This window comes from Passer domesticus, chromosome 8 (genome assembly GCF_036417665.1).
Source record: "Passer domesticus isolate bPasDom1 chromosome 8, bPasDom1.hap1, whole genome shotgun sequence".
Lineage (NCBI taxonomy): Eukaryota > Metazoa > Chordata > Aves > Passeriformes > Passeridae > Passer > Passer domesticus.
The window spans coordinates 31,807,443-31,832,794 of NC_087481.1; the positions used below are offsets into that span (position 1 = coordinate 31,807,443).

Here is a 25,352-nt window from a genome sequence, read left to right on the forward strand (position 1 = left end):
GAACACTGTGAATAAGTGATCTTGCAGGGTAATTGCATATGAGATATCTGATATTTGGAAAACTCTTTTTGTACCCAGTAATTTTCCAGTCCATGCAGCATTGGTTCATCTCTGAATAAATGCATTGTTTATGATGATTGAATTTTTGTGCTAACAGACAAAAACTCTGACTGGTTCCACCTCTTATCCATTAGAAGAGCCATTGCAACATATGTTCCTTGCCTTGGGCCCCTACTGAGAGTTTCTCCTAAAGACTCACGGTCCTTCAGCAGTTACTACTCCTCCAGACGAGCGACCGTAACCAGCCAGTCTTCTGAGATAAGTGGGCTGCAGAAAGGAAAAAGGAGACTGTCTTCTCTCTCTGACAGTGAATCAGTAAGGAGACACTTCCCATACACCCATTTTTAATTGCAAAGCAATTCATCTTCATATAGAGTCCTTCCAAGTGGTGGATTCCTTAAGTGAAATGCATTGTGGTGCTTGTCATAAAAACTCCAGAGAAAGTGGAGGAACAAAGCAAAATTAAAGACAGAAGGCTAAGTGTAGAAGCAGAATGTAGATAATTTTCTTCTTGATGGTTGGTGACACTGAAGGAAGAGTGGAAAGATGGAACAGGAATTTTAGAAAGTAAAGTAAAGGCCTTACCTATAAGCAACAATAAAGGTAGCATAGAGCTCAGTTGAAAGTCTGATCATACTTTTAGGTTGTGCTTGTCTCACCACAGATTTGCAGTCTGGATACAGAAAAAAGAAACTGCTAGTCAGAAAATAGTTCTCTAGTGAAAGCAAGGTTGTAATGAAATAGATAATGCTTTCTGAAAATGGGATGTATTTGGAAACATATTAATCATCAGATATAGACAAATCAGTAAATCCATTACAGCATCTTTCTTACAGAAGACTTCAACAGCTTGCTGCTGCCAATCTAACTGGAAACAAATGTTTTACACAGCAGCTGAAAACAGGGCAAGTATTTGGCATCCAGGCTGCCTTCTGTAACTCGAAGTTATATTACAAACTAAATAGGCATAATAGTTCATTGCAGTAATTTCAAACTAAATTTCCAAAGAACTGAAAAGAAAAAAATTCTTGGCAATTCTTTTTCACAGTCAGGATAATAATTGTATCTAATCCAGCCAAGTGCTGAATTCTGACAGTTGTTTTTAACAGTGACATTTCAATTTCTTTGCCCTCTCTGTTCTTTTGACTTCTTGGTCCAATCAAAATGAAATACTTCTGGCTGGTCACCCAGTCAGGTGGATGGTTTTAAAACTGTCTAATAGAAAAGGAACATCTTTATAGTGTATCTCTAACTCTGCAAATCTTGATTCGTAAAAACCCAACAGATTCCTCAGTAACATGGTTTTGTTTTCCCATTAATTGGAACAAAGTTTATAAACCCAGGACTTGTAACTGAAACAAAATATTTCTAAAACACTGATTCTGCAGTCCTGAGCCATTTACTTCTATTTATTTCTGCTTCCACCCAAGCCACTTTGGAAACTTTGGCCCTAATTGCTCCAAACACCTGTGCTTCCTAGGTGGGTAGTACCGTGGAAACACTATCTCATTGGAGCTACAAAAGGCATCAGAGAAGTTTCAGCAATAGATTGCAATGAAACACTATTTTCTTTCAAATTTTGCAGTGCATCCTGTGGAGGAAAAAAAAAGTAAGCTGAATTTTAGATGCAACAGAGTTCATAGTTTTATTTGTACTTCTAATAAGCAGACATTTTATGAAATTAAATATGGCGGAACTTCTGTGAAATGTCTTGTATACAATGCCTGTCTCTTTTATTATTTCTGCCTAGGTAAAACTGGGGCAAACTGGATGAAAGTCTAAGGGACCCAGAGTGAATGTTTTTGCTGTATTAATTTTAGGGCTGTACTGAAACAGAAACTGATACTCCCAGTATGTTCTCCAGACTTGCCAGAAGACAAATTTCCTACGAAACAGATAAAGACACAACTCAGACTAGTGACATAAGAGCCAAAGTGACAAGCCAGGATTCTGGGAATTGTGGGAAGGTAATAGACTGTGTAATACCTAAATTCTCTAACAACTGACAAGTTAACAAATCTGCACATTGTACCATAATTAATCATGAAGGTTCCTGCCAAGAAGATGCGGATAACCTATGAGTTAACACAATGAGTAATGACTTAGAGGCTGTAAAAGGTCATCAGCTTTTTATTCCCACCCTGGTTCATTATTCAGCTGTCTTCATTGCATTTCTGCTGCTGTTTTAGAGAACTTAACATCTGAATGGAGAGTTGTCTCATGTCTGGCTTTAAGTATTTAGCAATATTTGTGTTTCACTGTCCAAATTACTTGATTGATCTTGATTGTCCCACCATTTGTTACCAAATGAACAAATATGGTAAGATGTAAAAAACAAGGCTATCTTTAATATATCACTGCTTTTCAGTCAGTCCTCTGCTTGTCCTCTTTTTTCTCCTATGCATTTTGCATATGTCAGATATTGTGCCATACCTTTATGTCTTTTACATCTGTCTTATCTGTGTTCATTTTTCAGACAGCTGTAGATGCTGATGACATATTGATGGTGGAATTGAATGTCACAGAGTACATGGCTACACCTACTGTAAGAACTATTATTTTAATGTTTGGCAACAAAAACTAATGACAATCCCAGCACCTGACCACAATTTAAGTTGTTTTTGAGACGCAAAAATTACACAATATTCCCAGAACAATGCAGAAAACATGACCACAAAGGGCAGGCCATTGCTGAAACTAAGCAGAAGTTGAACATAGGTATTACAGGATTCTTCCGAAGTTCAGCTTCTTCAAGGAACCTGGATATTTTCTTGAATTTAGTAAGTCCTCTAATGAGGTCTGTAATTTCCTTAGTGGAACATGGAAGCATTAACTTTGTGCCATCTTTATATTAATGATGTACATGCTAAGCTGAGACAGCAATTCTGATGGCTCAAACCTCTGAGACAGCCTTAGTCCTGTGGTAAGTACTGCTGTACAAAATGATGTTGTTAACTATTTAATGTTCTCTGTTTTGGGTTGCAGCAAACACATAAAGCATGCAGCTTGGAGGAAATCAAGGTCAGTTTTTGAAATATGCCATGTCACCTATTCAGTAAGATGTTGTTGTATTAGTGTCTGTTTCTTCTTCATCTAACACAGCTACAGCATATGGATAAAAATATCTGACATCTCTCACGAGTGAGTCAACTTGCCTTAATTCTCATCAGACATGGAAATAAAAGCAAAGAGCTGACAGATGAAAACAAGGCAGTGCTAAACCCAATGTAATACAATCACCTTAAATTGTCTCTTTATTATTAGCAATGATCCTTATGAGCTATTGTGAGCCTCATCCTCACTGATTTTTGGTACTGTGCAAGTGACAGCTAACGCTGCTTATTGTCAAAAAATGTTAGTTAATCTTTCCCTCAGTTTTTACCTCATTATGTAGTTTGCTTTGCCCTTCAAATTACCCATGCTGTTAACACTACATTTTACATCACCTCTTGCTCAATGACCCTAAGTAGTCCCTCTTTATGGAGAAACTCTTTACCCAATTGAATTCATAGGCTGTCTGAGCATATTCACAGTATTTCTGTTCATAGCTGAATGTGCTGTCATTAGCCTGGTCTTTCTTCAAAGCAGACCAACACTTAAGTAGCAAATGCAAAGTCTTTAATGCTTTCGTACATTAGCTTGTTTAACAGGGTTGTTTTTGTTGGGTTTTTTTTTATAAGTTATTAATGAAATATTTTAAAAAATGTTCAGATCTACTTTTTCCTCCAGCATTTAAGTTTGCTTTTCAGTCAGCCATGGGGAGTAGCAAAGTGCTAAATATATGTCATTTTTAATAGATGACTCAATGAGATCTCCTTGTAGATGTTTGTGTTGTCCATTTCTTGTAAATCTTTGCATCCTTTAGAAAAGTGCAAGCCTGAACAGTATTGGACAAAGAAAAGGAGAGCCTCTCCAGGGATCATCTTCAGCCCAGATACCCAGTATTACAATAACATGCAGCAGTGTCCAAGGAGTAGAGCTGCCTTCGAGATACAACTCTGGTTTCCTGTACCCTAAATCCAGCAGTCACAAGCAGAACAAGAAGTCCAGCAGTTGAGTGGTGCAAGACAGAATATCACCTCAGCCAACAGCTCTGGAACAGCTGTGGACTGTCTGAATTCAGAATACCTTCCTAGATTGGTCTGAAATGTTCCTACAAAGACACAGCACAAGACAAGCAAGGATAAAAACATGAGGATTGATCTTTTCAGCATCAGAACTCTCTCCAGTGGATCACATCTTGATCTGAGTCACACTGTAATTTTAATATTTCTTCTTTATGCAGCTCATGAAAAAAATTATTTCATTTGGATTTTACTCTGCTCACATACATTCCCATCACTGCACAGACCTTACCTTCTAGGATTAACCTGAGAAGGAAGGGAAGTATGATATTTAAAACTGGCTTTGTTCACTTAGTGTATTAACTTCAAAGTTATTACAGAGCTAAAGCTGAGAAATTTGGGGGAAAATGTACATTACTTCCTGAAGATGGTTTCTTCATTATTGTGAAGTTTCTCGACCAAATGTAAATTTAATTACACAGTCAGTGCCCCCTTCTCTCATTAATGACACATTTTCCCCCATATACTTCTACAATCCAATGAAAGACAATGGACTTCAGCAGTAATTTGAAGTCTCATATTTGTATTTTAATTTCTGAGACAGGGGAAGAGAAAGGAGTAACAGTTGAGGAAAAGGCTATGATTCTTTCCATACTTAGCTTATTTTTCAACAGTGGCTTAAGAGATTATTTTAACCCCTTCTCAGCTGACTCCCACAGAGCTATAGGAGATTATTATGAAACTCCTTCTGACTTTCCTTTAGCAGGTTTCATGAGAAGAATGCAGAATACAAAGCAATGTTTGTACTGAAATGTCTTATGGGTAAGTCAATACATCTGCTTTCTGATACTTCAAAGTTCTTTACTCTCTGATGTGCTTTTCGAAAGTAAATACCGGGAGGAGAAGGTTTAGTTCCCCAAAAATGGTTGCTCTAGAGATGTATGAAATCCACATCATCCCCACTTTGGCATTTTCATTTCCCCTTTCTCTAAACAGCAGCATTTGTGTAGCTGAGAGTTTTCTTCCTCAGTGACTAAATCCATGAGATTGTACTTCTTTCCCCTGAAAGGAAAGGGAAAGACTTCTATCAGTAGTGACTTTCACCTTTTCCCTGGTGTCTCTCCTAGTGCATAGGAAGAAGTGAAAAAAATTCTTTTGCAATTCATAGCAGTCAATCCAAAGTGGGGCTGAGCTGAAAAGACCAGGGCACAAAGCACTATTGAAACTGTTCTTCTCCATAGGCCCTCCAGCAGTTTTTTCTTTGGTTGCAATAATGGAGGGAACCCAGCAAGGCATTTTTGCCCTATGTAAATCAATTCTTCCCTATGTTACATCAGAAAAAGCCATAAAATCAATAAAAATGTAATGAGCTTATTATTTTGAGGGGAAAAATCAGTGGGTTCCAGAAGGTCTGGGGCATTGTTTTAAAGTAAACTACTGGAAAATTAGGTCAAACTGAGGTTTATTAAAAGAAAGTTTATTAAAACTAAAAGTTAAGAAGACAATGACTTCTGCAGCAGACAAATGTTAATAATGAAAAAAGTGAGGAATTCAGGCTGGTAATAGACTGCCAAAAAGAAACACACTGTTCAAAATCCACAGTGTTTTTATGTAAATGAAATCATAGTCATCAGAGATGGAAAGGAGCAGTTACAGTCTCTCCCTTCACCTACCACAACAGGATATTGTCTCCCAGCAGAGGACAATATTAAACTGATAATATATACAGCTAGCAATAAGGAGAAAGAAGAGAGAAAACTTCTTCAAACAGGGAGCATGTTCAAAAATATTCCTCAAGTCTAAGGAGTTCTATTGCAACTTATTTCTGAGTCTTTTAAAATATTTAAGAGCATGAAACATGCAATTCTTTCTTTGTCATGAAGGCCATTGACACTACTGAAAGATGGGAAGAAATATTAGCAAGTGCTGCCTGTTTCATATGGGTCACAAAAGACTGAATCTGTCAAGAAAATAGGTCTAACTCACATGTGCTGTTTGATGTGCTAACAAGGAGTATATAATATGTGTCACTAATAGCTAGATCCTATGCTTCAGTCATGATTTTGTTCCAAGCAGTATTCTTCAAAACTGCATTCTGCTCTCTTCTACATTCCTTTCCACTTTTAGAGGGTATAAAAAGAATACTTCCATGGCTAGAAGAGCTTTACGAATCCACAGCATGTTGTTCTCTGTATCCTTCAACTCCAACATGTATTAGAGATTAGTTTGTATCTATAAAAAGAACTACAGCTGTTCACGCTCATCTACTTACAAGAGACTTGTAAAGCATATATTAATTAGGGAGAAATTGTTTGTGAGCACTTCAAAACCCTTGTGTGTACTCTCTGTGTAACTAACAGCTTTGCCTTCCTTCACCTCTGCTATGTCTATAAAAATCATACAGGGGAAAGCCTACAAAATTCATCTCATCTGAATATCTCTACAAGTGGTTCCACACTGTAACCCCTGTGGCATTTGGAATAAATCATTATTAGTTCATATTTCGTCTCATCCTAGCAGATTTATTTGTGTCCTGTATCCTCCACTTGGCAGCCATTCTCTTGGTTTTGCTGTCTCTTTACACCCTTCAACACAGATGACTGATTGGATTAAAATAATTTAGGACTGAGATGATTCACGTTTCATTTAAAGTCAACTGTACAGGCTGTTCTGCAGAGACCGCCTGTAGTTTGCCATGCACTTGGACATGTTCCAGTGACTTGGAGTGTGACAGGACTAGGGCAAATCTGAGACACTTCCCTGTGGCCTCTTGTACTCCAGCAGCTGTTCACAGAGCAGGCTGCTGGCAAAAGCAATGGCAAGCAGTGCTGGGAGTTAACACAAAAGCTCTGCCCCTTCATGGGGACACAAACTCAGGCTCGGGTCACCAGTGAAACTGTTTGGTCTGATCATTCAAGCAATTCTGCAAAACTGCTGAGCAATTGGTCACTAGTGCTGGACCTGCAAAGGACGGGCCAAGAGCCACTGTAATGAACGACTGCTGCAAGCCAAGACTGAAGGAGTGCATAAAGCAGCAGCCACACGTTGCCAATCTTTCCAATTTTCACATACAACCAGGGTTTTACTCCATGTGTTTTCCAACTTACGATCACATTCCATGCTTTTGGAAACATTTTTACACCCACCACTGAACCAAAAAGTGTCATCATAGAATATGACATTGAGTATTGACATTTCACACATTCTCAAGTAAGACAGGATAGCAAACAGTTTTTTCCTTGAAGTCATGTGCAAAGCCCACAGCAAGCTTGACATTCAGAAGTAAACCAAGATACCTTCAAAGCTTTTTCAGGTGTTTCTAGAGCTTTAGGGCGTAACATGGGTAAGTCACCATTCCCACATGTGCCCACTTTCCTCAGGGTCCTTGGTGCCATTTTTTCCTGAGGCCTTCCCAAGGCCTCATCCCCTGATACCTCAGTGAAAGGTGCTGCTGTCCCAGTAACTCTGACAGGGCACCTCTGCTGCTGAAACCACTGCTGAGAGAGGGCCCTTATCTGCAACGCAGTGTTAGTGTCACACAATGGTATTTCAGTGGCTGGTAACAAGTATTTCTGTTTGTAGCCTTGGAGTTGCTAATGTCATAGGAATGTTATAAGTATGTTTATATAAAAGTCTTAAAACAAGTAAATAAATTCTTATTCGTGTCATTCCGAGCAACTTTAGACATGAGCCACAATCCTGTACACTAAATGATTATTGTCCTCCCTAACCCCCTCGAATTTGTAACCTAAATGCTCATTTTCAAACTTATGTAAACTTCACAGTTGACAAGATTTACAAGATGTCCTGTTTACTTCCCTTCTATGGAGAACAGACTGAGCAGATCATCAGTGTAAGCTTAATAAAAGCAGCAAAGTTTCTCCACAGCAAATCCAGCTTAACAGTCTGATACAAACCAGATATAACTTTTTGTTTTGTTTTGTAGGAAAACACTTATTCTAGTTACAGCAGTTCTGGAAGGAGCAGGGCTCTTCTGGACACACAGCATAGGAATTCTGTATACCCAGCTTGCAGAGCAAAGAAAATGCTGCAAGAGTCACATCAGTGTAGGAAAATGCTCACTCACTGAATACAGAGATCACGTGATACTAGACTACAAAGACTCAACCCTTTTGGCAATGAAATTGGCTCTCAAAATTAACATTCACCTGAAACTGGGGGTAAATAGTAGGACTACCCCAGTGGCTGTGAAAAAATTGAATGGGATTCACCTTTTCAGAGTGAACTTTTTTTCCCTTCCCTTCTGCTTAGGAGTTGTTTGGTTTGGTTTTGGGGAGATTTTTGTGGGGGTTTTTGGGGGAAGAGTTGGGTTGGATTGTTGTTTGGTTTGTTGTTTGGGGGTTTTTTGGGCGGTTTTTTTTGGTGTGGGTTTTTTTTTTGTTGTTGTTTTTTTGTTTGTTTGTTTGTTTTTTGTTTTTTTTTTTTTGTTTTCTTTTTAAACTTAGACAAACACCTGTATTTATGTAGATTTAGTACCAAAGATATTTTCAGTCACTTTCAGGAAAATCTTAGCCATCCCTTGCCAAGGAGACTTTATTGGGAGAACCCTTTGAAGAGCCACTTTCATTTGGCTTACTTACATCAGTCATAATCCACCAGATCTGACTCAGAAGCACAGCAAAAATGGCTTAAGTAGGTCTTCTGATGCTGCCTGTAACTTGGAAGATAGATAGAATGTGTAACTTGATTAGGCTTGATTCAAGCTTCAGGTATGGTGTAGAGCAGAGAGCTGCAGCTCTGGTTAAGCTGTGCCAGTGCACAGACATAACCTGAGAGTAAAGCTCATCATGCACATAAAAAATAAACATGACACCTATGGAAATAACTTGCTAAGGGGAATTTTTGTGGGGCATGCTTTGCCCACAATGTAAAAGCAAAGCCATTGCTCATTTCCCTCAACATTTACACTTCCACAAGTGTACAAGAAGATGGTTTGGAAAGAGACACAAAAATCTGAGACTACATCATTGTATAGCACACAGTTTCCCATGTAAAGTTCTGTAGAGAAATATTTCCTGAATAGGCTGTGGGACATTTATGGGGATACATACAATTGCTACAATGTTTTCATTGACTGGAAAAATAAAAAGGAAAATCTATACCCTTCCACACAGTGCCACGCCTGAAAGGTTACAAAAAAAGTGACTCTAATGTATCAGTATCTCTAATGTAACAGCATTTCTCTCAAAAGCCTCAGTACTTCAAAAATGAATGAAACACACCCAGATGCACCCTTTGCTGTGAAATTGGTGAAACTACTTTCTTATTAAGTTTTTCATATGCTTAATGATATGCATAAATACTTACACAACCCGTCAGGACACACAAGTGAAATAAAGGAGTTAAGGGTATGTTAGGTCAGCACTAAAAGTTAGTGAATTTTAAAAATATTTTTCCAGACTAGTATTTGCTGCTAACACCATGGACATTTATATTAATATTTTTTCTAATTTTCAGATTTTTTTAAAGCCAAGGCTAATACTGATAGGTGAGCTGAGTTGCAAATTTGATTTGGTATAGAAAGCAGCAAGCACTTTGGTATGCAAACCCTTACCAAGTGGAGGAATGACAGTCCTGAAAAAATGAATACACATTTGAATCAGAAGTTCAAGATTCTGTTTTTAATTTTTTCCATGTTTTGTGTGTCACCTTGGGAAAATTACCTGATCTTCTCATATCTAAGTATTTCTGCCTATGAAATAGAGATAATATGCTCTTCATCATCATGTGGCTACTGTCAACTAGCCTTTACAGTTTGTTGCAAGGTTTACAACTGGAAATATTTTTTTTTATTTTTTTAATTCATGTTTTCTTCCTTTACTGTACAATTATCAAAACATCTAAACTACACTGTCACATATGAAAGACACATATTGTTATTGAAAGGGATAAGGGATGCATAGTCATTCTTTTTCTCAACAGAAGTAATTTACAGATGCCCACCACACAGACGTTATTTGTTGTTTATAGGTAACATGAGTGAAGTAGAATCAGGCATTTTATTGTTAAGTTGCAACTAAGAAAAATATGTAGCATGCAACTGTGTATATGTTTTTGACCAAAAGCCCTATATAAAATATAAAGGTTTGTCCCTTGAAGTTAGCAAAGTCAAGGTGGTAGAACCATTTTTACGGTTTTCCGCTCTTTTAATGGAGCAGAAATTGTTCATGGAAGAAGGGAATCCTTGACCAGCAGTGCCATCCAGGAAACAAGGGTAACGTAAACTGGGTGAAGTACTACAAAATCAAACCAGCAAGATTTCCACAAACTTCCCTGAATGTTGCCTAGAATGAAAATCAGTGAACACTGTATGGTTTAGCCAGCTCTGAACATCAGATAGTTGTTTCTGCCCTGTCCAGACATGAGTTACACTTTCAGGACCAACTTCTAATTTCATGCACAAAAGAGCTCCATTAATATAAAAGGATTTAAAATATGGTACTTCATCAAAGCTTGAACTCTGAGAACTGTTAAGAATAAAGTGAGGCTCACCATGAAAAGAAGGAAAGAAGGCAAGAATAAGACTATATTCTTTAAAAAAAGCATTTCTAATGGCTGGAGCATGTGGCTATTATCACAGCATGCCAGAATCTCTAAGGTAACTGTCCAGTGCTGACCTGTGACTCCAAGGAAATCAATTCTCATCAGAGTCCCAGCAGTATTAACATACACTAGACTGGTCAAGGTTATAAACACATAACCACAGAATAGAACACATGACAATGTTTTCAGTAATACCTCTTCCCTTATTTGTCTATATTAGATATGTTATGCAAGTTCACCTTTAAAGAAAAAAGAAAAGAAGAAAGGTTTAAAAACAAACACAGAAAAATTTGTTTTCTTTTTGACAAAAAGTTTCAGATCTAAACTTACAAGTTCTTTTCCAGTGTGACTGCTCACCTTTATCCTCTTGTGCAGACTGCAGAAATCTTGCTTAGCTCAATCCACATCTCTTAGAGATTCTTCTCATTTTCCCTACTTCCAGCAATGAGGAATAAGTCAACTCTTCTCTAATTAACCCACAGGGCCAGAGGGAAGGCCCTTGCTTACACTTTGCATGAAGCTGCTAAGAAATAGCTGTTTGTCCCCCCACTTCCCTTTCAAACCCTGATCTCTTGATCAGGACTCAGCTCTCCTACCTGCCAGGTTCTGCAGTCGAGCATTCCTTGACACTCATCCCGTGGACAGTCCTGCTTTCAAGCCCTCCCAGCAGTATCACCATCTTCTTCTAACTTTTAGTAGTTCACACTTCCAGTACCCCCTTCCAAGCAGCCCCAATGGCCTCAGGTGGCAAAACCAGTATTAATTAAACACACTTCTCTCCTGGCTTTTAAAGGAACTATTTATGCTTCTACCTTAACACGTAAACAGATGGAATCTGGGCTTATAATAACCCTCCAACTGTGATTTAAAAATACAAATCCTTTTGATGCTGCTGCCCTCAGCTGAAGCCTCTGAGTAGCAGAAGCACACGGCAGAACCCTTAATGTGTATTGATAGATCTTATTTGAAGTGCTATTTTCCAGATGCACTTGTTAAAACTCACTTTCTGTTGCTGCTCAGTGAAGTAAGAAGAGAACTTAATCTGATGAAGGACAGAGCTGGGGTAGTAGCATCAGGCAGATTGGTGGTTCATCACATTCACTGCATGGATTCCTTTTGAAAATCATTCCTCTGCAAAAGAAAAAGCCACACCAGCCTTTCAGGTTCAGGATCATTATGTTCAGTTAGATGAGAAGAACGTTTCACACAGAAAGAGCTGCTCTCTTTAGGCACTGTAGATACCAGGTTTTTTTCACCTGAAGAAATTAGAACCCCATAAATTCCATGAAACACGATGTGAAACTCCATTTCAATAAATCACACCCACTTTAATTCTTGTTTTAACTCAAACTGTGATGGTAGACTATGACTAAAGGCAAAAGAAAGAAATAAGAAAATACAATTCAGGATACCCATTAGCACTGCATCAAAATAAACTAATTGCAAATAAATCAGGGAATCCAAAAATTTTGAAAAACAGTAACTTCATATGAAACAGGTATCTTCTCTCTCTGTTTGTAGGCCAGAAAAGGGACTCAGGGTTACCATCTTCTTGCTCCTTTCACTGAATCCTTGATTTTCCTCACTGCCAGGAGCCAGACCATAATGATGCCAGAGACAGGGCTAAGGAGGCCACAGCTCATGTCACAGAGCTGCACCTTGCAGCTTCCCTTCATTGTGCTGTTTTCTGAAAGAGTCCCATCACAGCTGAACCTGCTCCATTTCCACTGGGTCACAGTACAAAGAGAGCTGCTCCTCAGAGCAGTTCATGAACATGGCAACAGAGTGAGCTGCCTGAATTCCAGCTTTAAAAATAAAATTACTGCAGGAGTTTTCAAAATAACACAGCTGACTGTCCAGCGTCACTGGAAGCCATTTCTGGGAAACCCAGGATTTGGGGTTTAGGATCAGGGCATTTCTTTAGACAAAAAGATGGTCGAGGCCAGATGTCTTACCAGCACAGCCATACAAGTAGGAATGGCATGACACCAGTAAAGATTTACAGCAAAAGGATTTTGAGAATTCAGCCATACAAGGTGGATCCTGAGAGAACTGGGTTTCTCATCCACTACTTAAGGGGAATTCTCTGAACAGAAATCATGGTAATTAAACAAATTCATGAGGATCATAAATCAATTCTGAATCTTTCAGTTAAAAACCAAAAAGTCCAGTGGCAATAAAGCAGCATCCTCTACCAAGCACTTTGTGTCTTTGTAGATACTTGCTTAAGATTTTCACAATACTAGTATTTATTCTCCAGTTTTGTATCTCAGGACTGGAGACAGAAATTTGAAAAATTCTTCTAGTGGTCCAAAGGACATTCCATTGAACTTCAACCAAAAATCTTTGTAAGACCCAAATGTGACACTCACAGCTATTAAAGTGCAAGTTACACCACAGTACACTCAAAATGTTGGTTGATTTGACAAGTCAAGAGGACCCCTTAATGTTTCTGTTTCAACATGTGACTAACTTGCAGGCACTTGTCTTTCTCTGCTTCCTCCTTCCAAGAGCTAGTGGCTTGGTTCCAGCAGAATTATTTGACTTCAGTAAAATTTGACTGTTACTAGTTTACTTGATCTAGACTTGAAAGAGCTCATGAGTAGAAAAAAGCTCATCACTGAAACTTTTATTCTGTTCCCTCTACAACTTCTATCCAGCATGTAAAGGAAAGGGCTGAAGAACAAAATAACAGAAATGGAATAAAGAATAAGACATTCCTGTTGACTTGTCTGGGAGTTCTATTCTTCTTAACTCATGCACTGTTTTAAATAATGGGGGAATTGAAACAGGTCACTTATACAATAGGGTCCTGAATTTGTATCACACTTGTCTTCCCAGAGCCCACTGAAACTCACTTGGAAATCTTGGCTGGCCCTAAACAAGTTTTCAACTACTGAAACTGCCAATAAAGCTACAAAATAAATTTATTTTACTTATTTTGATTGTACAGATACGGTCTAGAACATTTTTCTGTCATGGTGTGCCTTGCTTTATTAGTCCTTTGCTCTGCTTACTGCCTGAAACATTGTGCAGGGACAGAGCTGATTGCTCAGTTACCGTCTAGCGAGTTGTTTATTTAGCCCTTGACCATCAAGACATTCTTGATCTTTCTTCAAGGCTGGGCACTGCGATGCCAGAAAGAAGAAAAACATATACCAGCACTCAGGCTCCAGCAGCAGCTAAGTTAAACTTAGCTCACAGTTTCCTCAGCAAAATTTATCCCAGTTTTCATCCCAATGAAAACTGCTTCAATGAATCAATGGGCTCAACTGAAAAAATCATCAGCTCAAGGCACCAAGTAATCAAACTGAACAAAGCTGCTACTCATTGACACTGTGGCAAGTATCAAAGATGGTTCTGAGTCACAGCAGGGCATTAACTCCTTCTGTGCATTGGGCAATTTGATTTAGCGCAGCACCCAAATTATCTGTAAAAGGTCATATCATTTACTCTTGGAGTGCTGCAGGGCAAATTCAGGAAGGTTTTGCATACTCAAACTGTTGTAAGAAAGATGCAATGATGGATTAATCAATCTTCAATGCAGAGAAATACCAAAGGAAATAACTGGGAAGAGATTCACCTTTCCCTTTATACAAAGAGCCTGCATTTACAGCTGAGTATTTACAGTTAAACAAGGAGTTAGAATTCAGAGGACACCATTTTTTTAGCCAAACTAACTTAAAATATTAATTTTTAAGAGAATTCCATCTTTTCTTCTATCTAAAATCAGCGCACAAGACATTTGTGCTGACATTTTGGGGCCAGATTAGCCCAAATTTAGCATGAAAGTGGTGAGGTTATAAATCAAGCAGCATTTCTGGGGATCATCCTGCTGACAGGCCCTCTTGAATTACCTACTGCCATAACTCTGCTTTATCCTGTAATGTTAGCAATGTTATGCTAATAATATAGCCCAGGGAAATGATAGAACAGTCCAGGGAGGTTATCATGTGGACAGCCTTCTTCTTCATGTTTGAGCAACACTCTAGAATTGCAATTCTCAATGTTCTATTGAAGTGTATGTAACAGCTTCACATTTTGATTATTTTGTTTGCATGTTTGTTTGCTCTTATATGGGGGCAATGCTAGGAAGCCTGCAAAATTATTAAGACTGAAAACAGGAATGATGAACCTCTATCTTACAAGGATAAAATTAATAAAGTTAAGCCACTAAAAATATGATCCTCATCTGAGCTGTGTTCGCCACACATTCCTAAGATTTTCTGCAAAAGAAAATAATTTTGGAAATCCAAAATATTAGATTCCTTTGGCAGCTTTTTTGCCAATGCCAGAACACAATCCCACATGAATCAGACTGTTAACTGGACATATCTAAAGTCCTAATTTTAAAGAAATTCCTTCTAGTCTTTTGTCAGAAGGGAATTGAAAACTGTGAGTTGTTTTATAAATTGCCCATTTATTTGCCAGTGTCAGAAGGAACAAACCACTGCCTCTCCTGCCCCCTTACACAGCATGTGCAAAGAACTGGGAAAAACAGAACTGCTAAGTAGTCACAAATGGAACAGCCTCATTCACTGGAGCTGTTACAGTTTGGATGAATGACAGTGCAAGTGCAGGCCAGATCTGCACTCTCTGAATGCTCTGTCTGAACAGTCACATCAGTGTTGCCACAGAGAAGTAACACCTACACAGCCCATCCAAACCCAAGGCAGGATCTTCTGCCCAGTGACTTGTTCCTCAGTAGGGGCTCTCAGACAGCCACACTCATCACTAGTTTATGTCTGAACCCCTTCAGCTGGGCAGGGAGTGAGATGAGATGCCAAAAGCATTATTCTAGGAGAAAGCATATTGTGCTGCAATGTCTGTACTTTACTTGATAATTTTCCTAATATCATCATTGGTGAGGAGCCACTCAGTACCTGAGGAGGGCAGCCTTGCTGGGTAGCAGTCATTCTTTTAAGTTTCCATCCGTGGTGGTTGCACCTTCAGCTTAAAATTACTGCAAATAAACTGTGCAGACAGCTTACTAAAGTACCTGATAAACCTTATGAAACCACACTGCAGAAATTTATGGAAAATGAGGGGCCTATTTACAAGAAAAACAATGTTTCTGAGACTGATCTGAGGCTGAACAGCTGATGAGACAGTTTGGAAGATCAGATTGTGATTAGAACAAAGGATAAAAGATCTTGCAGAAAGCCTTGCAGAAATTAGCCCTTGACAGAACTACCTGAATTTTCCAGTAAAGGAAATTGACCAGGCTGGACTGAAACTCATGGGTCAAAAGCAGATCATACTGAGTGAGTCACTGTGGAAAACAGACAGCCAAATCTATCAGTAAGCTACTTTCCAGAAAGCAAATAGGATTGTTTGCACAACATGGCCCAGCCAGTGCTCAGTGCTCAGCTTTTCGTAATGAGTGGTGACCCCAATGGTGTTTCAGGGAACTATTCCAAGGCCATTTTTCTGAAACATCATTTAAAATATGTGTTTGATACTGTCACTAGTGCTTTCTAGAAAAAAGGGACAGAGGATTTTGGCCCTCCAAATGGCAGGCAAAAGTTTCTGGGAACAAGCCTGCAGGCTGTTTTAGAGAGTGCTAAGCAGGTAGAGCTCCCTTACTTTCTCCCCAGCCTCGAGTGACCTATGGAGAAACATACAAGCTTGTGTATTTCATCCTGTTCCAAACAAAAACAACGTCTGAAGCAAAACTGAACTGATCCACCACCCATCAGAACAGGATTATTGGCCAATTCCCAATCATCCTTGCTGATACTTTTACCAGAGAGCAGAAAATCAGGTTATTGAAAGCCTTGGAAAGGCTCAGATATAAGTCCTTAAATCTAAATATTATTTTTTTTCTATCACACATAGAATGGGATAATCTAACAGAACATCATGAAATAGACATAATTTCCCACCATCTGGATCATGTTTTCCAGCCTAAATCACCAAATATGCTACTTTATGAGGTTGCTCACCTCATCACAAGACACAAAATGTTTCCATTGGGGATATAAGCCAACTTGTCAGTGGAATATTTTTGCTACTACTATTAAGTCGCAATCCATATGAATATGAATTTTGGCCAAAGATAAATGCAGAAATAATTTAGATCGGTTTTTCCTGGCCTTGTCTATGCATCCTATACATTGGACTTAAAGCAGAAAGAGACTTGAGGCTCCATAAGACGAGAAACACTAAACATGAACTGCGACCCTTTTAAGGTTAAGACCTACTTTTAAGTAGGCAGAAGCCGAGAAGCTTCTCAAAAGGGCCGTGCACTTCAGCGGTTCCACTGCTGTGTTTATCGCAGCCCCTCAGTGCGGGCTTTCCCCGGGCCGGCGCCGCCGCCCTGTCCCTGGTGCTGACCGAGCCGCCGGCCCGGGCCCTTCCCAGCCCGGGGAACTCTCGCTCCTGGGTAAATCCCAGGGGGCTCCGATGATCGGGAACAGGCGCCTTTTTTTTTTTTTCTTTTTTTTTTAACAAACTCACAAAGCAGCGTCTCTGTCATTGCACTGACAAAACAGCCGACTTTCTGCAGGCTGCTTCGGGGAGTACAACATAAAAAGTCAAAAAGGCAAACCAAGCAGAACTGCTCAGTAGAGGGATGTACGGAGCGGGCTGCCTGGTGCTTGACAGCACTCAGCAGGACCATGTGAAGGCACCACCAGGCTCAAACTCTTAAAATCATCTGAGCATCAGTATCCTGGTGGGCAATTAAATTGTTCGTTCTGCCGTTTTTGTCTTCCAAACCCTTTGTCTTCTCTCGGGACGTCGTTTTAACTTTTCCATTTAACTAAAACGACCATTGCTTATCAGCACCAGTGAAATCAGTGGGGGAAAACAACCTCGCTTCCACTTTTCCTACGGGTCAGTGAACGAAAGCACCGTTCTCACTCGTGCTCCGGCGGCGAGCGAAGGGCTGAAGGCTGCGGGCTCCAAGCCCGCAATTCATTAACGCACAAGGTTCGAGAGCTTTTGCTGAACTTGGGCAGGACAGCAGCTCCTCCGGGCCGCCCTCGCCGCCTTCCAGAGCGTTCCTGGTCCCACCCGCGGGCGCAGCCCCCCCGCTCCCGCCGCCATTTCATCCCTCGCATCCTTCCCTGAGGGCTCAGACGCGGAACGCCCGCCCCCCGGGATACCTGCTGCCCCGGAGCTCGGCCGAACCGCTCCCCACAGCTCTGTGTAACCTTCCCGCTCTGCCACCGCGGCCCCGAGGTGATCTCGGCCCAAACTCGGATATTTACACACCGCCGGCAGCGGCTTCTGGCGGATGGGTCCCTGCGCCACCGCTTGAGGCAAATCCCCTCCCGCGGCGGCTCGCCCGCCCAGCGCCCCCTCGCGGCGGGACGGGGAGCGGCCGCCTCCCTCAGCGCGGCACTGCCGGGCGCTTTAAAGGCTCCACCTGTGGGGCAGCGGCTCTTCCCTCGCCACGGGGCGGGCGGGGGCCTCTGCGCTTCCCTCGGCCCCCCTGGCTGCGGGGGCGATGTCCGTGGGTGCGGCAGCCGCGGCTCCCGTGGGGGCGGGACCGGCACCCACCCGGCGCGGCCCGGGCAGCGCTGCGCGGCCGGAGGCGGCGGGGGCGGCCGCTCGGCCCGGAGGTGCCGCTGAGCGGGACGCTGCGGTGCAAGGTGGGTCGCGCCGCGACTACAGTGTCTGTAGTGGAAAATTAAACCCCGGAGAGCCCTCACTGGGAAGGCAGGAGTGAGTAGGCGAGGCTGAAGTGTAACTTTTGGGAGGCTGCTTAGTTATCCTGCACCCCTGTGGGTGTGTAGGCGCACCGCTACATCAGCGTGATCCCTGAGGAATGTGCGATGGGCAAACGCCGCTGGCGGCACAGGATCCTTCCCGCAAGGCTCGCTGTGCCGCCCCTCGGGCTGTCCGGAGGCACAGCCTGCTCCTCTCTAACAGGTCCTGTGACCCCGATGTCAGCGCTCAGCCCCTGGTCCCTGTGTGCTGGCTGTGATGTGTTTGGGTTTGTTTGGATTTTTTTTCGTTCGCTGTTTTCTCTTTCCTGAGGCCAAATAGTCACTTAGGTTCCCTTGTACCACGGCGCAGATTACACTATTCACGGGATTGCTGTAAACTTTCCTGGTTTCAGCCCAGAGGTGGAGAACAACAATGAAAGCTGAACAGCAAAACATTTTGCAGACTTCTTTTTCTGCCTCGAGTACATGTATTAGAAACAGAGCCCTGTGTTTTAATCCAATTTGCTGCTATTGACTCATTTTCTCACCTAAAGTGGGTAACCTAAGTGCTGTGGTTATGTTTAAAAGCAGGAAATTATTTAAACTACAGGTGCTTAGATGTTTTTTACCTTAAAATAATAAATGTTCTTATCATGAGAAGGTAAGTACCATAGAAGTCTTTAAGTATTACATGGTGTAGTGAGTGTCTTTAAAAACAATGACTGAAAAGCTGGTAAGTTAAGAACTTACTAACATACACTTAAGTCTTTACAGTCTGGAAAGATATCTTCCCCTTCTCTTTCACAGTGAATCTGTCTCTCCACAGATTTCCAGTTTAATACAGTTACCAAAAAAATCTTTGTATCTTTAAAAGTTTAATTCTGACTGAACTGTGTTGTATACCAAATCTTTTGTGGTAGTGACAGGAGGTTGGTGTAGGGAAAAAAGGCCATGCAGCAGAGGAAAACAGTGAGAAATACACCGTTGGGTTTTTTTTCCCTTGATAAAGATGGAAATAGTTATGGTGAAAGATCTAGAGGGAGGGGTAGATAGCAAATTCAGTTAATTGGTAAAGAGATACTGGCAGCAGCAAACAGCCAGACAGGAAACATTAGAGCTGCATTTCTGAAGGCATTACATTATAGAGAAGGGAGATAATATTCTAGCATTATATTGCTCTAGCATATCTCCCCAGCATTATCAGCTTTTTCTGGAACCCACAAAGCACAGTCTTAGTAAGGTATTGACAAAGCAGAATGTGATGAAGCCAAGTGTGATAGAAAATTTAGCAGCTTGAGAAAGATCAAGATTTAGGACAACTTGATAAAGGGGCTAAAATTATCTCAGAAATCTTAAGGTTGTGAGAATTGAAGGATTTTAAATCAATAGGTAAAACAAAGATGAACGTGGAAGTACAAGTAGGATTAGCTCAACTTAGTTCAGAGTTCAGCAGTAAAGAAAAGGAGATCCCAATGAGCTCTTTTGCAGAACAGTCTTGCTTTGGAAGCAATTGAACTTGCGGGGAAAAATTTCTTTGCTATTGATAATTAATTTTATATTCAGTTGGCCACTGGCAAGGTAGGAATTCAGAGCTTTTTTTTTTTTTTTTCATCTCTAATATGTCAGTTTCAAATTCCTTAGCACTACTTAACTAATATGTAGTAAATGTGTACTATTTCCTCCTGGGGATGACAATGAAGATCAGTTCCCAAATACAGCTGTTGATTTCATGTGAAATGTACTTAGCACTGGATTGATTCAAAACTTTGGAAAACTCTAGGATTGCTTGTATTAAACAACTGGTTCAAAGCTTGAGTTTTCTTCATGCATGTGTTTAGTGAGTAGTTTCTTCAAAGGCTCCATTCACCTCACTTTCCCACTCTTCTGAAGGATTGTAGGTAATTGTACTGGGGACAGTGAGGAATCCATGGGACAAAAAGGGTGTGTTTGTCATACAGCTGAATGCTGCCTTCTTGTACTGCCACTCCCTCAGGTGAGGGAGGCTGAAAGAAAGACAATCTTTTTGCCTGGTTGGATTTTTTGGGGTTTTTTTTTTTGGTTGGTTGGTTTTTATTTGGGTTTCTTTGTCTGTTTGATTGATTGGTGAGGTTTTGTTTCCCTAAGGGAAAGTCTATCCAGCTTGTTTAACATCTTTCTATTAAAGAGGAGATGATAGTTTATTCATGCACAGCACAAATTTTGCACTTGCCTAAACATAAAACATTGGAACCATGACCTTGTATGCATCTTTTTGTTTGCCAGAGATGTCTGTTGCAGCTCAGAAGTCAAGCTCTCCAGCAATCCACTTCTGAAATCCTTGATGACCCAAATGATACAACCTTGTTGCTGCAGTAACAGTAATTCAAGTCTCCCGTGTGCCACAGGAGCTAAAATATAACCCCTGACTAATGTGCCCAGCTTTGTGAAGTAGTAGCAACTTTAACAATTGGAATTTCCATGACTTGTTTCCTTCCACCTTAATTTAGCACGGACACTAGTGGCTTTTCTTTCATTCACTTCATGTCTGTGCACTCCCGAGCACGCAGCTGCGGCTCTCCCAAAGCCAGTTCACTGCAATGGGCACAGCATGGTCTCCTAGCACGTGTGAATTGTTTCCGCTGGTGTAACATCTCTGCTGGGCTTGTGGCAGGACAGCTCTGCTCGGGCTCAGAGGCATTTGCTCGAGGTGGTGGCACTCTCCTGTGCCTGGTACCCATCCAGCTTCCTTGCAACTGTTCCCATCAGTCAGCTGGGAATAGCCTGGGGCAGGAGGGGGGCTGTCTGGGGAGCTCTGGAAAATCCTCTGATTTGATATGTGTAGAGAAAATGTCACCCTGAGCCTGGAATGTGTTTTTTGTTTAAATGTCACCCCTTACATCAGTGACCTCATCTGACTCAGCACTCAGCCTAGCTCCTCTCTGAAGGGAGGGAGCTTTGAGCAAGTCATGGATTTTGACATAGCCAGAGAATGTAGGGAAGAAGGCACACCATGAGAAACAAAATCTGAGCAAACAAAAAATTATTTTTGAAACAGACTAACAGGCAATTATGTAAAGCAACTTAAAACCTAATCTAAACATCAGAAGCCTCTGAAAAACAAGGAAATTGACAGTTCTGTACACATAGTTTATTTCAGCCTCTGGTTTCCCAGAAGGTTTTGCTGAGGTTTGTGCTGGTAGCTATGGAGGCACTGTACCTGCTGCACTGATGTCTCACCTTTGAAAACAGGGCAGGGCTGAAACAGTCATCTGGGTGGATCACCAGTTTTGTTATTTAGAGGCTGATTGTACTGAAAGTCTGTACAAGGTGAGACCTGTGCTAAGGGTGTCTCTAACAAATGGACCTGTGACTAAGCATGAGCTTCTGTAGCATTTTAGCTTCATTATTAGTAGCAGAGCTTTCTTCAGGCAGGCAGAGGGGATACAGACACTGGAGAGGCTTAGAGCAAGAAAACTCTGGAATATTCTTTATCTGAATTGTACCTGGTAGGGATAGTGCAGATGCATGAAAGAGCTGTGGTCCTGGTGTGTTGAAGGGAAATGTTGGCCAGGACGCTGGCATATCCTCTACACTTTCCTTTTCAAAATGCCAAGCTATGCTGAACATTTGTGCAGACATGGACAGAAACCAAAGGAGAAGGAACAAGTGACCTCAGTTTAACATTTCATTCAAATGACTGAGTCCCGAATGCGATGCCCGCTCTCGTTTCTTAGCTCGCCACTCAGCCTGAAGGATCTCTCAGATCCTTTCTGATGTCCTGATAAGAAATAGCATGTTGGAGATGTGCAAGTAGGACAGAAGCACAGTGTTTGATTAAACATCTCTGTTTCTTAGTGCTTAGCTCTATTCAGTTTGTTGTGTGGTTTTATTCTGCTCAAAGTTTTGCTTCCCCCCCTTTTCTGTTATTTACACAAATAGCTGAAGATTTAGGTATGGGAAGGTAACATGCACAGAATTTTAAGTCCATAAAACTGTGGTCTTTCTTCTAATACTTATTCATGTGATACTGTCTTTAGTAGTGAAGCCATGACTTGGTATGTTTATCTTATCCTGCTTTTATTCTGTTCTCCTGAACTCTTGAAATGGAGCCAAGAAAGGGCACTAAAAACAGCAGTGAATTCCTAGGAAAAAAACAGCAGTGAATTCCTAGGAAGCAACCAGCAGTGAATTCCTAGGAAAAGTAAAAGTACAATGAGAATATACCTTCAAAATTTTGTGTGTGTGTGTGGCTTTGGGAAAAAAAAAAAAAAAAAAAAAAAACCAAAAAACCAACAAAAAAAAAACCAGTACTTGATAAACTGGCAGGCTAGGAAACTGCCATTTTAAGTCCAACAAGTCAGTTTTGCCTCTCCTCAAAGTAATCATCCAAACATCAATGGTTCTGGACTCACAGAGGACAGGTTATAAATACTCTTAATGTAAATGTACCTTCGAGGTATTTGTGAGACATCAAAACCCTGCTTTATTCTCAAGCTGTATCTTGCTATTTGCTTTCATTTTGGTTGGGGCCAGTTCCACTGGCTTAGTGCAACTTTTATTTAAATTTGTGTGAATTGCTGTGGTTTAATGTGGATCTGGCTAAAAGAGAGGGTCATATGGTTTAGTCTAATGCCTATGTGGAGATTAATTATTCCCTTGTACAAATGGCTTTTCTGGCACTGTGAATGCTAGACAGAAACTTCTACTGCTTCATGGTTTTGAAAAATTATTGACCCTCTTCTTAGACAAAGACTGAGTTCCTGGTAGTGTTTGCTCTCTGCTGTTTTGTAATCAGATATTTGTCATGTTTTAAGGTAGGTGTATTGGCAGGGTGATCAATGTTCAAGCTGAGCTGCCTCACTCTAGTGCATTGCGTGGGTTTGCTTGTCTTTTTGATTATCAAAGTAGAGCCCATGTTTGGGGGACATTCCCCCCCCACTTTTTAAATATAATGGCAATTTCTTTCTGACCAGAGGATAAGGGAGGATAAATACTGCAAAGGTACAGAAGAGGGGTTCTGGTGGTCCTGCACAAATTAATTACTTGAAAGGGGTGAGTGTTATTTAATGTTTATATCTTTATCCTGTGAGCAGAATTTTTTTTGTTTATATCTGTAATTCTGCCAACAGCTTCTGCCCTACCCTCGTGCCCTCTGTATTTTAGCAATTTCCAGTCTAGGGCAGAAATGCTATCCAGCATTACTGAACAAGTGTTATAGTTTTATGGAACTCCTAAGAACTGGAATGCAAACTATGAAAAAATCAAGGAATTAATTAAGACAGCAATTAGGTAACTATTTGTATTCTTAGGCTTTAATTCAAGCATCACACCTTTAGAAGACTTGTATTGAAATGATGAAACAGGTATGTAGTGAAACTGTGCTTTTATCATAGAAATTACATGCTGATTAGAAGTATCCCATGATCTTTCTGTATTCATAAAAAAATAAATGTTAATTTTTCCTAGGGAAAGCAAGGGCTGTGGAACTGAGCCGAACATGAAGTTGTGGGATTTTTTTTTTTTTTGATGATGCTAAATACATGTAATATATAGTTTTTCAGTTTAACAAAGCAATGCAAAAGAAAGTTAACATTTTCTTGATGCCTTTTCTGCTACATGTGTGGAAAGATCTATACAGAAAGAACTTGTATGTCACAGTGCAAGATACCTATGTGCTGAAGCAGAATTTAAAAATGGCTTTGTAGTTGTTAACAGGTTAGTGAAGAGACTTGGGTGGTTGGGATTTTAGAATGGGATTTTGTTTGCTTGTTTTAATAAAACATGTGTTTTGTCCATAAAGTAACTGAGCAGCATGAGGGGCTTGAGGAGCCTAGAAAGATCTGTCCCCTTCCGTGGGGACTATATTAGACCTCTGAGTCATGAAGTCTTTGCATAGTAGGTGTCTGGTTACAAACCTTTTATGGGCCCTACTCAGCTGGGATATCAGCATCTGCATTATAGCTCCCATCTATTCTTAGGTGGTATCAGAGCACGACTGAACAGGCAAGGCAGAGAGAGAATTGCTTTCATTTATGTAAAACCCTTCCCTGTTCTCAGTCTGTTTTTTTCACACTTCTTTCTGTCTGCCCCGTCCTTCTGTCCTGCAGTGCCCTGTTGCTGCCTGTGAAAGTGGTACAACATGGCTTACAGTGTGACTCTGAATGGACCTGGACCATGGGGCTTCAGACTGCAAGGGGGCAAGGACTTCAACATGCCCTTGACCATCTCCAGAGTAAGTGTGCAAAAAAACCTTGTTGGGCTTGTTTGGGTTGGAAAGTAGCAGCCATCTGTACACTTTGACCTGGCCTAGCAGAATTGAAGATCTTTGCACCTAGGTGTGAGTAAAGACAATGTAATGTGAACTAGAAATGTGCCAGTTTGAAGTACAACCTGGCATTGATAATGCCTCAGGAAGACAGTTCTGGTTAGTATATTTGTATGGATGGTGGCACTGTCTGTTTTAAGTAAGGTTCCAGTTCTATTCTGTACAATGTTGTCTCTTTTTCTGCTGATAGGGGTCTCACTGGTGCAATTTGGGGGGAAGGGAATAGAGCAACTCTGAATGAGAATATAGAATTATATTTCTAGAAAATAAACATATAGGTATGTGAAGTCAGGTGTTAAAAGTGAAAAGAGACAGGGATGTGTCCCCTCTTGTGAAGGGGTGCAATATTTGGATAAAAATTAGACATGTCAAGCAGAAGACTCAGTGGTACTTAAAATACTGTCTTAAATTATGCAAAAGCCTTCCATTTGCAGCTGACAAACAGCATGGATTTAATAATTAATTACTTGGTGTATCTGTCAATTACTGCCATGAATCTCCTAGACACCTTTTTCTTTTCTCTTCCCCTTGAAGCATTATTTTAAGGTGTTGTGGTTCTGTACTCCTATTACCTGAATTAGCTCTATTCTTAAATATTTTTAACATTGAATGGTTTTCAGGAAATTTGTGTTTCCCTTACCTACTTTTCTCTTGTAAGACAGTTCTGTGTGATTTCTGGTAGCTCCTTCTTCTTTTCTTGTTTCT

The 25,352-nt window shown here is 40.6% G+C and overlaps 3 protein-coding genes across 29 annotated transcripts in view; 2 read left to right on the plus strand and 1 right to left on the minus strand.

Moving 5' to 3' along the window:
- The window catches only part of OPN4 (opsin 4), a 41,733-nt gene extending 35,108 nt beyond the window's left edge, over nt 1-6,625 (plus strand). For all 19 annotated transcript variants that reach the window (XM_064430126.1, XM_064430122.1, XM_064430131.1 and 16 more), the window contains 5 exons: nt 195-375; nt 1,881-2,027; nt 2,537-2,605; nt 3,046-3,081; nt 3,926-6,625. In XM_064430126.1, the coding sequence (XP_064286196.1) occupies nt 195-375; nt 1,881-2,027; nt 2,537-2,605; nt 3,046-3,081; nt 3,926-4,117 (625 nt within the window). In that variant the 3' untranslated portion in view covers nt 4,118-6,625. The remainder of the gene's footprint in view (nt 1-194; nt 376-1,880; nt 2,028-2,536; nt 2,606-3,045; nt 3,082-3,925) is intronic.
- The window catches only part of WAPL (WAPL cohesin release factor), a 133,363-nt gene extending 115,426 nt beyond the window's left edge, over nt 1-17,937 (minus strand). The window contains exons 1-2 of the mRNA XM_064430071.1: nt 17,798-17,937; nt 11,692-11,819 (exon numbers count right to left, since the gene is read on the minus strand). The gene's annotated coding sequence lies outside the window, so the exon portion shown is untranslated. The remainder of the gene's footprint in view (nt 1-11,691; nt 11,820-17,797) is intronic.
- A 143-nt stretch (nt 17,938-18,080) lies between these two features.
- The window catches only part of LDB3 (LIM domain binding 3), a 114,804-nt gene continuing 107,532 nt past the window's right edge, over nt 18,081-25,352 (plus strand). For 8 of the 9 annotated variants that reach the window (XM_064430102.1, XM_064430105.1, XM_064430106.1 and 5 more), the window contains exons 1-2: nt 18,081-18,286; nt 24,430-24,554. In XM_064430102.1, coding sequence (XP_064286172.1) covers nt 24,462-24,554 — 93 coding nt within the window. In that variant the 5' untranslated portion in view covers nt 18,081-18,286; nt 24,430-24,461. Of the gene's footprint in view, nt 18,287-18,466; nt 18,567-24,429; nt 24,555-25,352 lie in introns of those variants that run through there. The other variant, XM_064430103.1, reaches the window with a different exon arrangement.